Source organism: Kogia breviceps, chromosome 2 (assembly GCF_026419965.1).
Source record: "Kogia breviceps isolate mKogBre1 chromosome 2, mKogBre1 haplotype 1, whole genome shotgun sequence".
Lineage (NCBI taxonomy): Eukaryota > Metazoa > Chordata > Mammalia > Artiodactyla > Physeteridae > Kogia > Kogia breviceps.
Window position 1 is genome coordinate 74,900,315 of NC_081311.1, and position 14,076 is coordinate 74,914,390.

The 14,076-nt window shown below is 39.0% G+C and overlaps 1 protein-coding gene and 1 pseudogene across 4 annotated transcripts in view; both read right to left on the bottom strand.

Moving 5' to 3' along the window:
* LOC131751504 (5-hydroxytryptamine receptor 3C pseudogene) overlaps positions 1-3,666 on the bottom strand; it is a 43,677-nt pseudogene extending 40,011 nt beyond the window's left edge.
* Positions 1-14,076, bottom strand: part of BICC1 (BicC family RNA binding protein 1) — a 310,208-nt gene that overhangs the window by 201,113 nt on the left and 95,019 nt on the right. For all 4 annotated transcript variants that reach the window (XM_059055026.2, XM_067025611.1, XM_067025610.1 and 1 more), the window contains exon 2: positions 4,007-4,053. In XM_059055026.2, the coding sequence (XP_058911009.1) occupies positions 4,007-4,053 (47 nt within the window). The remainder of the gene's footprint in view (positions 1-4,006; positions 4,054-14,076) is intronic.

Below are 14,076 nucleotides of genomic sequence, written 5' to 3' on the forward strand. Positions count from 1 at the left end.
AGGCCCGCGTACCACAAAAAAAAAAAAAAAGTAAAAAGAGGATGTTTGGACACAGCAAGACACACACAAGGAGAACGCCATGTGAAGAAGGCAGAGATGCGGACGATGCTTCTACAGGCTAGGAACACCAAAGACGGCAAGCAAACCTCCAGGAGCCAGGAGAGGGGCGTGGACCAGATTCTCTCTGGAAGCCCTAAGAAGGAACCAACCCTGTCCACACCTTGATCCTGGACTTCTAGCCTCCAGAAAGGTGAGACAACCCATTTTTAGTGTGGAAGCCACTCAATTTGTGGTACAAATTTTTAGAGCAGCCCCAAAAGATAATGCAAAACGTTCCAAAGCCTTAACACACAGAGATATTACCCTCCGACCACATTCATTTTTCCTTAATCTGTCTCTTGGTAAACAGCGCTTGCAAAATCAGTATTTACTCCAGATGCTCCTCCTCCCACCCCTATGACTGCAGCTACATAAGGCCACATACAGGAGTTTTCTCCAGGAGAATGTGAAAACAACTGACACATGTCAGACCCAGACCTGACCTGCCTTAAGACCACGGCACACTCCCTCCTTCTCACCAGCTCCCATCTGGCCATGGTGATGACCCAGTTTTAACCATACAGATGAGATTGTGCCTTAAGGAACAGCTGAGCTCTGTCTTAGAAGGAATCTGGGTCTCTCACTGACAGCATGGGACAATGCTACCCACCAAGAGAGAATATTCTCCTTAGAATGTTACATGAAAGTAAAATAAAGAACTGTTCTTTTTTTCCTTTTTGTTATTGTTTCATTAAAAATTTTACAAAAGATGTAGACACTTACTTAAAAATTGTACTATGTGGAAAGGACAAAATAAAAAGGTGTGATCTCTGTTGATGGTTTTATTGATCTGAAATGTGTACCATTTCAGACCTATATTTTAACTTGTTTTTATATGTATTTTGCAAAACAGAAATCATACTATTTACATGTTTGCTTTTTGATTCAGCAATACATTGCAAGTGTCTTTCTGTGTCAATGCATAAAGATTTACTTAGTTTTTTTTAAACATTGCATATAATTTCATGATGTGAATACACCAAAATTTATTCAACCATTCCCCTATTTTCGAATTTTTAAGATGCTTCTAATTTTAAAGAACTGTTCTTTAAGGCATGATATTGTTGGCATTATCTGCTGTAACAGGTTAGACTTTTACCCTAATAGAATATCAGTGGAAATAAAACATTTTAAACACATACAGTAAAACAGTATACAGAAAACCAGGGGGATCTCTGAAACAAACAGTAACTGTGACTCCTGGGAGAAGCCAAAGTGTACAGTAAACTGAACAACTGCAAATTATAGCTCCAAATTTGAGACAATATATTTGATGATCTCAGTAGTGATTTTACATATATTCTGATAGTCCCAAAAAACCAAAATAACATATACAAGTCCCATCCTCCTCTTCCAATCCTCTCCTTAGGGAGAGGCAGTATGAATCCGGGAGGTATCCTTCCAGACTTAGATATTTTTAAAGCCGGGATAGTCAAATTTTAAACTCAGCTCAAAGAGAGATTCTAATTTTGGTTTGTGATATACACCCCAGAGTAAAAAACCAAAATATATTCTAATAATAAGCATATAGAACCTTCATATATGCATTTCCCTGGGAGAAGAAAAGCATTTGTTCAAACATGCTAATGACCAGCAATGTGGTTTATTTTTTGTTCGCAAATGTTTCCCAAAATGCCATTAATTTTAATGGAAGATGTGTGACTAGAAGAAAGTTCCTGGAGGAGAATTCAATACTTCTCCACTCCTTCATTCTACTGGAGACAGACCATAATGTCTACTTCGGTCTGGTCAAAACACTGAAAATTACTTTTCTGAAATTTGGGATGCTTGCCTTTTAGTAAGTTGCAGGGTTTTTTCCAGGGTAAGTATCCAAATCTTATATTGACACTTGTCGATCAGAAAGATACTTTATTGAACAAAAAATATAAATGATGAGATTAAAAAGTACTCCATTTAGTTACTCAGCGACTTCATTAACCTGTGACCAAGAATGTAATCTATGATTCCAACTCACAGTTTGTGGGATGCACACATGTTCCTGGATTCAAACATGTGTTTCCATTTAAACTGCTGGAATGTATATATGGCTCTGCAAAGAGTGATAAATATTAGCAAATCTTCTAAGAATGAAGGTCCTTTATGACCCCATACACTGTGTTTCGATTCAGGTTTTAAAATGTCTGAGTCACACAAAGCTGAACAGGCTGCTTTTTACATCTCTTTGCAAGTTAAAGAAGAACTCAAAGACAGAAAAAAAAGAAACAAAAATCCTCCTGTAGATTGCATCTATTCGTACCACCACAGCCAACCCAAGGAAAATCTGCGATTTCTGCTATTTGTCTTCTCTTTTCTTCCCCTTGTGGCAAGCCTGCCCCAGCTAAAAGCAGAGTATTCTGAATTGCCCAACTATTGAGTACAAACTGGACATGAACCAATGTCAGACAATGCCAAGGAAGGCAGATTCAGACATAGTACATAAACTTCAACAGCATGAGCCTAAAAAGCAGGGGTGGAAAACTGTGGTCTGGCACATTCTACTTGGCCAGCACAGCACTTTTAAATTTTTAAAATTTAAATCCCTTTAAGAAAGGCCACCCAAAGAAGGTACCTCATCATATAGGATAGTACACCTCACCTTGCACTATGAACTCTCCGATGTCATATGCCAGCCAAATGTTTGAAGTATGAATGCTGCATGAATTCTTCCACATCTGAGCCTTTTTCCATTCTGTTTCTTCACCTAGAATGCCCTTCCCACCCACCCAAGCCTACCTCCACTTGGCTAATTTCTACTCTTCTAAAGACCTCAACAAGTCCTTTTAAATCTCAAGTCCCAGTCAAGTGCTTAATCCTATACGGCCCAGGCTTTCCTGCTATTTATGCAGCTTTATCATCAAACACCTGACTAATTCCTTTAGGGCAGGGACTACGCCTTGCTCATTTTGGTCTTTCCAGTGTGTTGCACAACACAGCAGGTGGTAAACAAATATTTTCAGAATGAAAAAATGCCAATGCCTGTATCAGCTCTGAAAATATTCGCTTTCAATATCATTGGAAGAGAATGCAGATGAATGATGAAGTTGACAAAAAAATAAAATAAAACAACAGATCACACGGAAGGCAAGAGGATTGTAAAAGCCACATCTGGTCACACAGGTGTTTTCCAAAAGTTTGATGACCCTCTACAGTGATATTTAACCTCATCCGTAGTGGCTGCTGTATTTCACTCTGGGACAAACTGTGTATTTCTTCCTACACACATGCCTTCTGGAAACCAACACACAACAAACACACAAATATAATAAATTCAACTGAACAAAAGAAGAACGGGAACTTGAGTCAATTTCTTTGAAAAGACAGACATCTTCCCTTACATAAAACACTTATTTTAAAATAGAGCTAATCAGAATTAATCAACTGCTCTCCACACTATCTCAAATCATTTTCCATCAGTTCCTATTTCCCTCTATGACTGGTCAGGCTGGCTTCACTGAAGGTCAGAACTTACGGAGGGCAGCCGGGGACAGAATGGACATGGTTACCAGTCATGAGCAAGCAGTCTAATGGTGCATCTTTTGTCCATTTTATTACCTCGCCCATGGTCATGCTTACCAGAAATGAAGAAGCTGTGATGGACTCCTTCTCTCCAGCCCCCTAGGTCAGGTATGTGTTTGGGGAAGGAGGAAAACAGGTGGTAAAGAAGATAATCTGGGCAGCAGATCTGGCAGCCCTCACTGCCTCCTTGCCTCCAAGGGAACACTTCATTAAATTTGCCTAGAAGGAGCCGCTTTACCACCCCTTCCTTGCCCCAAGCGTCTCCAGCTATCTTATCAAAACCTACTCTCCTTCCTATGGAAGGGGCGCTTTCACCGGCTTCTAGTGTAACTGCTGAGACAGGTACATTTCTCCTTAATTATCACCAAGGCACGAGTAAAAAGTGACTTACCTTCTGAAAAAAGTCTTCCCCACTTTTGCCTTTTCCTTCAGCAGCAGCTGTAAATAAAAATGTAAACATTTAAAATAGTTTCGTTTTTCAATCTATGTATTCAAAAAACTCTCGAGTATCAGGTATGAGAATATAAAGGTAAACAGGATACCAGCCTTGCTCCCCCAAAGCTCAGTGCCTGTCGATAGGCCTCATCTGTAATGCAAAATGGATACAGAATAGAATACTAATCCAATCAATCAGACATCTTTAGATAACTTCACAGTCCTTTTTCTGTCTGAAAGCCTCACAAGCCTCTACTTTCACACATAGATGAAAGTAATCTTGTTTTCTCATAGTCAAGGAACTACATACATGAACAAATACAACTACCAGTAGAATCAGCTGTAGTGCTGTGAGCACCTCCTGTCTGTAATCAGTCCCAGACGTGAGGTTGCCTTTTCAAGCGATGGCTCATCCGACAAGGCCTACTCAGAGCAATTTCAGTTTTATGCTTTGCAATGACTGTATAATCTACTTGGATTTCAGCTGGCATCACACACTACACTTTAACTCACTTCTTTATTCACATTTACAAAGAGAGAGACAAAACAACAAGAGAGTTAAAAAGTCATGGTGAAGGTCTCAGACAACAAAATTTCACCTGAGATTAATTTGAAGGTCATTGCATTTGAACAATCGTTTTCATATCTGAATGGTAGCCTATAAATAAAGGACAAGCCCAGTTCTTTACGTGCAAAAGTTTTACGGTTCTGTGAACATTTTCTTTTTAATCTGTGGAGAGACAGGAACAAAGAGCTCATGGCATCTTGCTTGCAATAGCATCAAACTGCACCTTTCAGAAGGCAAACAGCAGGTCTCAGATTCAGGCACAGGGTGGAAGAGTCCCCTCCCTGCCCAGGACAGAGAAACAAGCAGAAACAAGAACTTCTGGAAACTGAAATCCGGAAGAGACCGCGGCACCCCAAACACCTAGTGGGCAGTACCATCAAGGGGCCTATGTGTAGGTGCGCGACTGTGTGTGTGTGTGTGTGTGTGTGTGTGTGTGAGACAAGGGCACCTGCTAAAATTATTAAAGACCCAGTAAGTGTGGCAGCTCATTCCGTTAAGTAGAGAATTCAAAATTCAAAGAAATCCTCTCTGCCCCCCAAAAGTAGTAAGTATTAACGTCTAAATTCTTTTGTCACCAACTTTAATTTCACAGTTAAATATGATATCTTCTATAATTTTGTAAAAACGTGTATTTTTATTGACACGTTTTCAGTTAAAAAACAGAGCAGACCTAGAGGGGTGGGATAGGGAGGGTGGGAGAGAGGGTGATGCAAGAGGGAAGAAATATGGGAACATATGTATATGTATAACTGACTCAGTTTGTTGTAAAGGAAAAACTAACACACTATTGTAAAACAATTATACTCCAATAAAGATGTTTTAAAAAAAAAAACAAAAAAACCAGAGCAGAGTACATGTTTCTGTGATTTCCAAAGAGAGTTTGGGGAAATGTATGAAAACAAGAGCTAGAAAGAAATAATAAATTAAATTAAAAACTAATATGTGGCAGCTAAACAGCCCCTCAAAGGTGTCATGTTCTAATCCCTGGAACCTGTGAATATATTCCCTTACATATGCAGAAGGCATTTTGCAGGTGTGATTAAATTAAGGGTCTTGAGGTGGGAAGTGTATCCTGAATTATTCAGGTGGACCCACTGTAATCACAAGGGGCCCTTTTAAGAAGGGAGCATGAAGGTCAGAGTCCAAGAAGGCAATGTGACAACAGAAGCAGAGGGAGAAAGAAGGACATGTGATGGCAAAAGGAGAGGGTCAGAGCAGAGAAAGATACAGAGATGCTACACTGCTGGCTTTGAAGGTGTAAAAAGGGGTCACAAGCCAAGAAATATAGGCACCCTCCAGAAGCTGGCAAAGGCAAGGAAATGGATTCTCCCCTAGAGCTCTGGGGGAAGTGCAGCCCTGCCAACACCTTGGTATAGCCCAATGAAACACATTTCTGACTTCTGACCTCCAGAACAGTAAGAAAATATATTTATGTTGTTGTAAGCCACTATACTTGTGATTTGTTACAGCAGCAAAAGGAAACTAACACACAATTCCAATATGATTTTAACTTTACTCTTTGCAGAAAAACCACATCATCAACAGCATGAACTAAGCACAGAAACCGATGTGAGCATTTGAGTCACACACTTCCACAAATAGATTCTTTGTAGTTAACTCTACAAATTATGATTTTCACTCCAACTCAGAAATACACCAAAAGTAAAGCTTCTGAAAGAACATAAAAAGCAATTTTGAACAACAAAATAAGCAAAGCTCACTCTTCCTAAATAAACTGGCAAACTTGGTTGGTCCTAGCCAGAGGGGCCAGGAAGATAAAAGGTTGGCACCCTAACCTAATGACACAAATGCCTTGGGGGCACTTCAACTCAGCTACCTCTTGGGCTGGCTTTATCTCTAAAGCCAAAAATAGCTTAAAGGCACCCCTGCTCGATGACACAATTGCTTGGCAATGAAAATTGCATACTAGGGCACAAAGACTGGAAAAAAAATTCTAGTGACATCGAGGGAACTCTTCTTTAAAAAGAAATTTTAGAATCAAAGGTATTTTCAAAGGCCTATCAAGCAAGGGAGATAAACACCCCTTTCACCCACAGGGAACCTCTTCACAAATAAAAATTCATCAGTTTAAATTTCCTGATACAATTAACATTTTATTACAGAAACTTCCTTTAGACACTTATTTTGCTCATGACAAATGCATTATGTCACAACCTTGAAATGCCCCTTCATGCCAAGTCCAGCTAAACAGAATTCACAGCACGGCCTTTCAATCCCTGGATGAACAGAAGTGGGGGAACTTCCTTAGTTTGACCCAAATTATAATTATGTTCCCAGAAAAACATCTAAAACTTAACCAGAAACCTGTACCATTAGCAACCTTATGATCTGAGGGGGAACAGGAGGGAGGGAGCCAGAGATGGTACACTAGTTGACACCAAAAATCTCTGGCTTTCTTCATTCCAAAAGTTTATGCACAATCTGAGCCTGATTTTCCCCTAAATCCTGAGACACGTCCATTTCCCAAGCCCACAAGGACCTGGTAAAAGCCTCTGGTTGGACTCCTGGGTAGTCACTGTCTCCAGTGCAAACCATGGTGAGTCTGTCATCAGTCCTTGCTGGGAGCATATGCTTACCTCCTTCCCAGGTTGCTGGGTCTCCTGCACAGCCTTTACTGACTCCACCCAAACAAAGCTGTCAAGGCCACAGAAGCCAATCAAGGGAGAACAATATTTCACCAAAAGTATTCTCTCCCCTCCCCAAGAGGGATCCTTCTGAGCTCAAATTTGAGAGTTCCATTTTCTCAAACTTACTCTAAATTCCTCAGCATTAAAATATCAACTCCTCTTGAAGAAGTGAGAGACTGGGAGGGAGGAGGTTTGTGGAGTATTTCTTTCTCAGCATAAACTTAGGCATATAAGATGTTCATTCTACAGACCCAGAAAAGAAAGAGAAGTTCACTTTCATTCCACAAATATTTAAGTCCCATGCTGGTGACTCAAACTAAGCAATATAGACCTTCATTCAACTTACAACCTTGGCCCATATATTCAAAGCCACCCAACGATTGAGATCAAGACAATTAAAATTCAGTTCTAGAAACAACTTTCCCTAAGATCTTTCCACAGTCACAACTTTATCCAAATTAAACGTATTAAAAATTTAATTTAGCTATTCTTATTCTGGACAATGCACTAAAGACCTAGTCATTTTACTCTTAACCCAACACCAGAGCTGGGTAGCTACTGTTACGACTAAAGAAGAAAGGGTGCTTCCAGGGAGACCATTTGAGAGTTGGATTGCAAGAAAAAATAGGAGGTACAGTAATTTCTTGACCCAATGGTTTTCTTTTCATTATGTTTGGAGGGGGAAACATCACCTGTGGAATGAGCCAACCCATACTTAATGTCATGGCGTTCCCTGACGTTTGAAGTCAGACTGTATTCTGTCGTAGAATTGTTCTATCGACGCTTCATTCTTATACACTGATACACCATCACCTTTTTTACTCACAGTAACATAAACACACACATAACAATTTAGCAAGCTTTTTCTAACTGTCTTTACAATATGACTTCTGCCTGATGTTCCAAAAGTTAATCGTTTGGTTGTAAAAGCCCTGGATTATTCCTGCCAATGAAAGCAACTGTCTTTATTTTCATGACACAGAACTCCAGGAATAAATTACTTCAATACTACTGAAACATGGCTTCATGGATTGTGCAGGTAAAGCATTTCATATTTTAAGCTGAACAATTCATTTTTTATGTTTATTATAATTTCTCCAATGCTTTGCCCTATGTTATTTCATATTTTTGCTTCATAAGAAATATGGGACGGCAAAACCCACAGCCAATAAAAACAGCAAAAGTTGAAACAGGTGTAAACTATTACAGTCCCCCAAACTACAGGGAAAGTCTAGTTAATTACTGAATTAAAGACGGGGGGAAAAAGCTCGATTTTCAGTTCTTCGCAGGGCAAATGGAAACTTATTTAAATCCATTCTGAAATGCTTTTCCATAACATCTGATGCTTTCTTTACACAGACAAATCTAAAAACACAAGAGCTATGGATTTCATATTTAAAATATAGTACAGAATATCTTTAAACATTCCTTTGTAAAGCAATGGGTTTTTTACACCCTTGTGGAATGTGAGCAAGAAAAAAACCAAATTCAAATTACAAAAACTAATTGAGAAATGATTCTTCAAATCTGTGAAGAAGCCATCTTGAACTGCAGTGTGGGGTGAAGCCGTTTCGCAAGAGGAACTCTGGGCAGAAGCGCTGGAGGTGAGGCCTCTGCACGTGGCACCCTGTGAGCAACTGAAACTAGACGAAGCACTGAAGAAAGAAAAAAGCTGACCGCTGCCTCCCCAGGAGACCCTCCAAGACCAGCAGGTGCACAGGTGACTTGTGGCCAGCATTTTGGACAGCACGGGTCTGAAGAGCAGGGGAGGAACAGGAAGACGACCCAGGATTAAATTAGATGAAATGATTTTGGAAGGAGAGTTAATAAAAAGAGAACTGGAGAGGGCAGACAGCAGAAGCAAGAAGAACTACAATCCTGCAGCTTGTGGAACAAAAACCACATTCACGGAGAGATAGACAAGATGAAAAGACAGAGGGCTATATACCAGATGAAGGAACAAGATGAAACCCCAGAAAAACAACTAAATGAAGTGGAGATAGGCAATCTTCCAGAAAAAGAATTCAGAATAATGATAGTGAAGATGATCCAGGACCTTGGAAAAAGAATGGAGGCAAAGATCAAGAAGATGCAAGAAATGTTTAACAGAGACCTAGAAGAATTAAAAACAAACAAACAGAGATGAACAATACAATAACTGAAATGAAAACGACACTAGAAAGAATCACAGCAGAATAACCGAGGCAGAAGAACGGATAAGTGACCTGGAAGACAGAATGGTGGAAATCACTGCTGCAGAACAGAATAAAGAAAAAAGAATGAAAAGAAATGAAGACACCCTAAGAGACCTCTGGAACAACATTAAACACAACAACATTCACATTATAGGCGTCCCAGAATGAAAGAGAGAGAGAAAGGACCAGAGAAAATATTTGAAGAGATTATAGTCAAAAACCTCCCTAACATGGGAAAGGAAATAGCCACCCAAGTCCAGGAAGTGCAGCAAGTCCCATATAGGATAAACTCAAGGAGAAATACACCAAGACACACAGTAAGCAAATTGGCAAAAATTAAAGACAAAGAAAAATTATTGAAAGCAGCAAGGGAAAAACAACAAATAAAATACAAGGGAACTCTCACAAGGTTAACAGCTGACTTCTCAGCAGAAACTCTACAAGCCAGCAGGGAGTGGCATGATATACTTAAAGTGATGAAAGGGAAGAACCTACAACCAAGATTACTCTACCCGGCCAGGATCTCATTCAGATTCGATGGAGAAATCAAAAGCTTTACAGACAAGCAAAAGCTACGAGAATTCAACACCACCAAACCAGCTCTACAACAAATGCTAAAGGAACTTCTCTAAGTGGGAAACACAAGAGAAGAAAAGGACCTACAAAAACAAACCTAAAGGGCTTCCCTGGTGGTGCAGTGGTTGAGAGTCCACCTGCTGATGCGGGGGACGCAGGTTTGTGCCCTGGTCCAGAAGGAGCCCACATGCCGCAAAGAGGCTGGGCCCGTGAGCCATGGCCGCTGAGCCTGCGCGTCCGGAGCCTGTGCTCCGTAACGGGAGAGGCCACAACAGTGAGAGGCCCGCATACCGCAAAAAAAAAAAAAAAGAAAAGAAAAGAAAAAAAACCTAAAACAATTAAGAAAATGGTCATAGGAACATACATATCGATAATTACCTTAAACATGAATGGATTAAATGCTCCACCCAAAAGACACAAGCTTGCTGAATGGATACAAAAACAAAACCCATATATATGCTGTCTACAAGAGACCCATTTCAGACCTAGGGACACATACAGACTGAAAGTGAGGGGATGGAAAAAGATATTCCATGCAAATGGAAATCAAAAGAAAGCTGGAGTAGCTATACTCATATCCGATAAAATAGACTTTAAAATAATGTTACAAGAGACAAACAAGGACACTACATAATGATCAAGGGATCAATCCAAGAAGAAGACATAACAACTATAAATATATATGCACCCAACATAGGAGCACCTCAATACATAAGGCAACTGTAACAACGATAAAAGAGGATATCGACAGTAACACAATAATAGTGGGGGACTTTAACACCTCACTTACACCAATGGACAGATCACCCAAAATGAAAATTAATAAGGAAACACAGCTTTAAATGACACAACAGACCAGACAGATTTAATGGATATTTATAGGACATTCCATCCAAAAAGAGCAGATTACACTTTCTTCTCAAGTGCGCATAGAACATTCTCCAGGAGAGATCACATCTTGGGTCACAAATCAAGCCTCAGTAAATTTAAGAAAACTGAAATCATATAAAGCATCTTTTCTAACCACAATGTTATAAGATTAGAAATCAATTACAGGGGAAAAAACGTAAAATACACAAACACATGGAGGCTAAACAATACGTTACTAAATAACCAAGAGATCACTGAAGAAATCAAAGAGGAAATCAAAAAATACCTAGAGACAAATGACAATGAAAACATGACGATCCAAAACCTATGGGATGCAGAAAAAGCAGTTCTAAGAGGGAAGGTTATAGCTACACAAGCCTACCTCAAGAAACAAGAAAAATCTCACAATCTAACCTTACACCTAAAAGAACTAGAGAAAGAAGAACAAACGAAACCCAAAGTAAGCAGAAGGAAAGAAATCCTAAAGATCAGAGCAGAAATAAATGAAATAGAAACAAAGAAAACAATAGCAAAGATCAATAAAACTAAAAGCTGGTTCTTTGAGAAGATAAACAAAATTGATAAACCATTAGCCAGACTCATCAAGAAAAAGAGGGAGAGGACTCAAATCAATAAAATTAGAAATGAAAAAGACGTTACAACAGACACCATAGAAATACAAAGCATCCTAAGAGACTACTATAAGCAACTCTATGCCAATAAAATGGACAACCTGGAAGAAATGGACAAATTCTTAGAAAGGTATAACCTGCCAAGACTGAACCAGGAAGAAACAGAACATATAAACAGACCCATCACAAGTAATGAAATTGAAACTGTGATTAAAAAGCTTCCAACAAACAAAAGTCCAGGACCAGATGGCTTCACAGGTGAATTATATCAAATATTTAGAGAAGAGCTAACATCCATCCTTCTCAAACTCTTCCAAAAAATTGCAGAGGAAGGAACACTCCCAAACTCATTCTATGAGGCCACCATCACCCTGATACCAAAACCAGAAAAAGATACTACAAAAAAAGACAATTACAGACCAATATCACTAATGAATATACATGCAAAAACCCTCAACAAAATACTAGCAAACAGAATCCAACAACACATTAAAAGGATCATACACCACGATCAAGTGGGATTTACCCCAGGGATGCAAGCATTCTTCAATATACTTAAATCAATCAATGTGATATACCATATTAACAAACTGAAGAAGAAAAACCATTTGATCATCTCAATAGATGCAGAAAAAGCTTTTGACAAAATTCAACACCCATTTATGATAAAAACTCTCCAGAAAGTGGGCATAGAGGGAACCTACCTCAACATAATAAAGGCCATATACAACAAACCCACAGCAAACATCATTTTCAATGGTGAAAAACTGAAAGCATTTCCTCTAAGATCAGGAATGAGACAAGGAGGTCCACTCTCACCACTCTTATTCAACATAGTTTTGGAAGTCCTAGCCACTGCAATCAGTGACAAAAAAGAAATAAAAGGAATACAAATTGGAAAAGAAGAAGGAAAACCGTCACTGTTTGCAGATGACACGATACTATACATAGAGAATCCTAAAAATGCCACCAGAAAACTACTAGAGCTAATCAATGAATTTGGTAAAGTTGCAGGATACAAAATTAATGCACAGAAATCTCTTGCATTCCTATACACTAATGATGAAAAATCTGAAAGAGAAATTAAGGAAACACTCCCATTTACCATTCCAACAAAAAGAATAAAATACCTAGGAATAAACCTACCTATGGAGACAAAAGACCTGTATGCAGAAAACTATAAGACACTGATGAAAGAAATTTAAAATGATACCAACAGATGGAGAGATATACCATGTTCTTGGATTGGAAGAATCAATACTGTGAAAATGACTACACTACCCAAAGCAATCTACAGATTCAATGTAATCCCTATCAAACTACCAATGGCATTTTTTACGGAACTAGAACAAATCATCTTAAAATTTGTACGGAGACACAAAAGACCCCGAATAGCCAAAGCAGTCTTGAGGGAAAAAGAAAGAGCTGGAAGAATCAGACTCCCTGACTTCAGAGTATACTTCAAAGCTACAGTAATCAAGACGTTATGGTACTGGCACAAAAACAGAAACATAGATCAATGGAACAAGATAGAAAGCCCAGAGATAAACCCACGCACCTATGGTCAACTAATCTATGACACAGGAGGCAAAGATATACAATGGAGAAAAGATAGTCTCTCCAATAAGTGGTCCTAGGAAAACTGGACAACTACATGTAAAAGAATGAAATCAAAACACTCCCTAACACCATACACAAAAATAAACTCAAAATGGATTCGAGACCTAAATGTAAGACCAGTCACTATAAAACTCTTCAAGGAAAACACGGGAAGAACACTCTTTGACATAAATCACAGCAAGATCTTTTTTGATCCACCTCCTAGAGTCATGGAAATAAAAACAAACAAATGGGACCTAATGAAACTTCAAAGCTTTTGCACAGCAAAGGAAACCATAAACAAGACAAAAAGACAACCCTCAGAATGGGAGAAAATATGTGCAAACGAATCAATGGACAAAGGATTAACCTCCAAAATATATAAACACTATTTATTTATTTGTTTGTTTTGTTTTTGGCTGCTTTGGGTCTTCGTTGCTTTCTCATGCAGCTCAATATTAAAGAAACAAACAACCCAATCCAAAAATGGGCAGAAGACCTAAATAGACATTTCTCCAAAGAAAACATACAGATGGCCCAGAGCACATGAAAAGCTGCTCAACATCACTAATATTAGAGAAATGCAAGTCAAAACTACCATGAGGTATCACCTCACACCAGTTAGAATGGGCAACATAAGAAAATCTACAAACAACAAATCCTGGTGAGGGTAAGGAGAAAAAGGAACCCTCTTGCACTGTTGGTGGGAATGTAAATTGATATAGCCACTATGGAGAACAGTATGGAGGTTCCTTAAAAAACTAAACATAGAATACCATATGATCCAGCAATCCCACTACTGGGCACATACCCAGACAAAACCATCATTCAAAAAGACACATGCACCCCAATGTTCATTGCAGCACTATTTACAACAGCCAGGTCATGGAAGCAACCTAAATGCCCATTGACAGATGAATGGATAAAGAAGTTGTGGC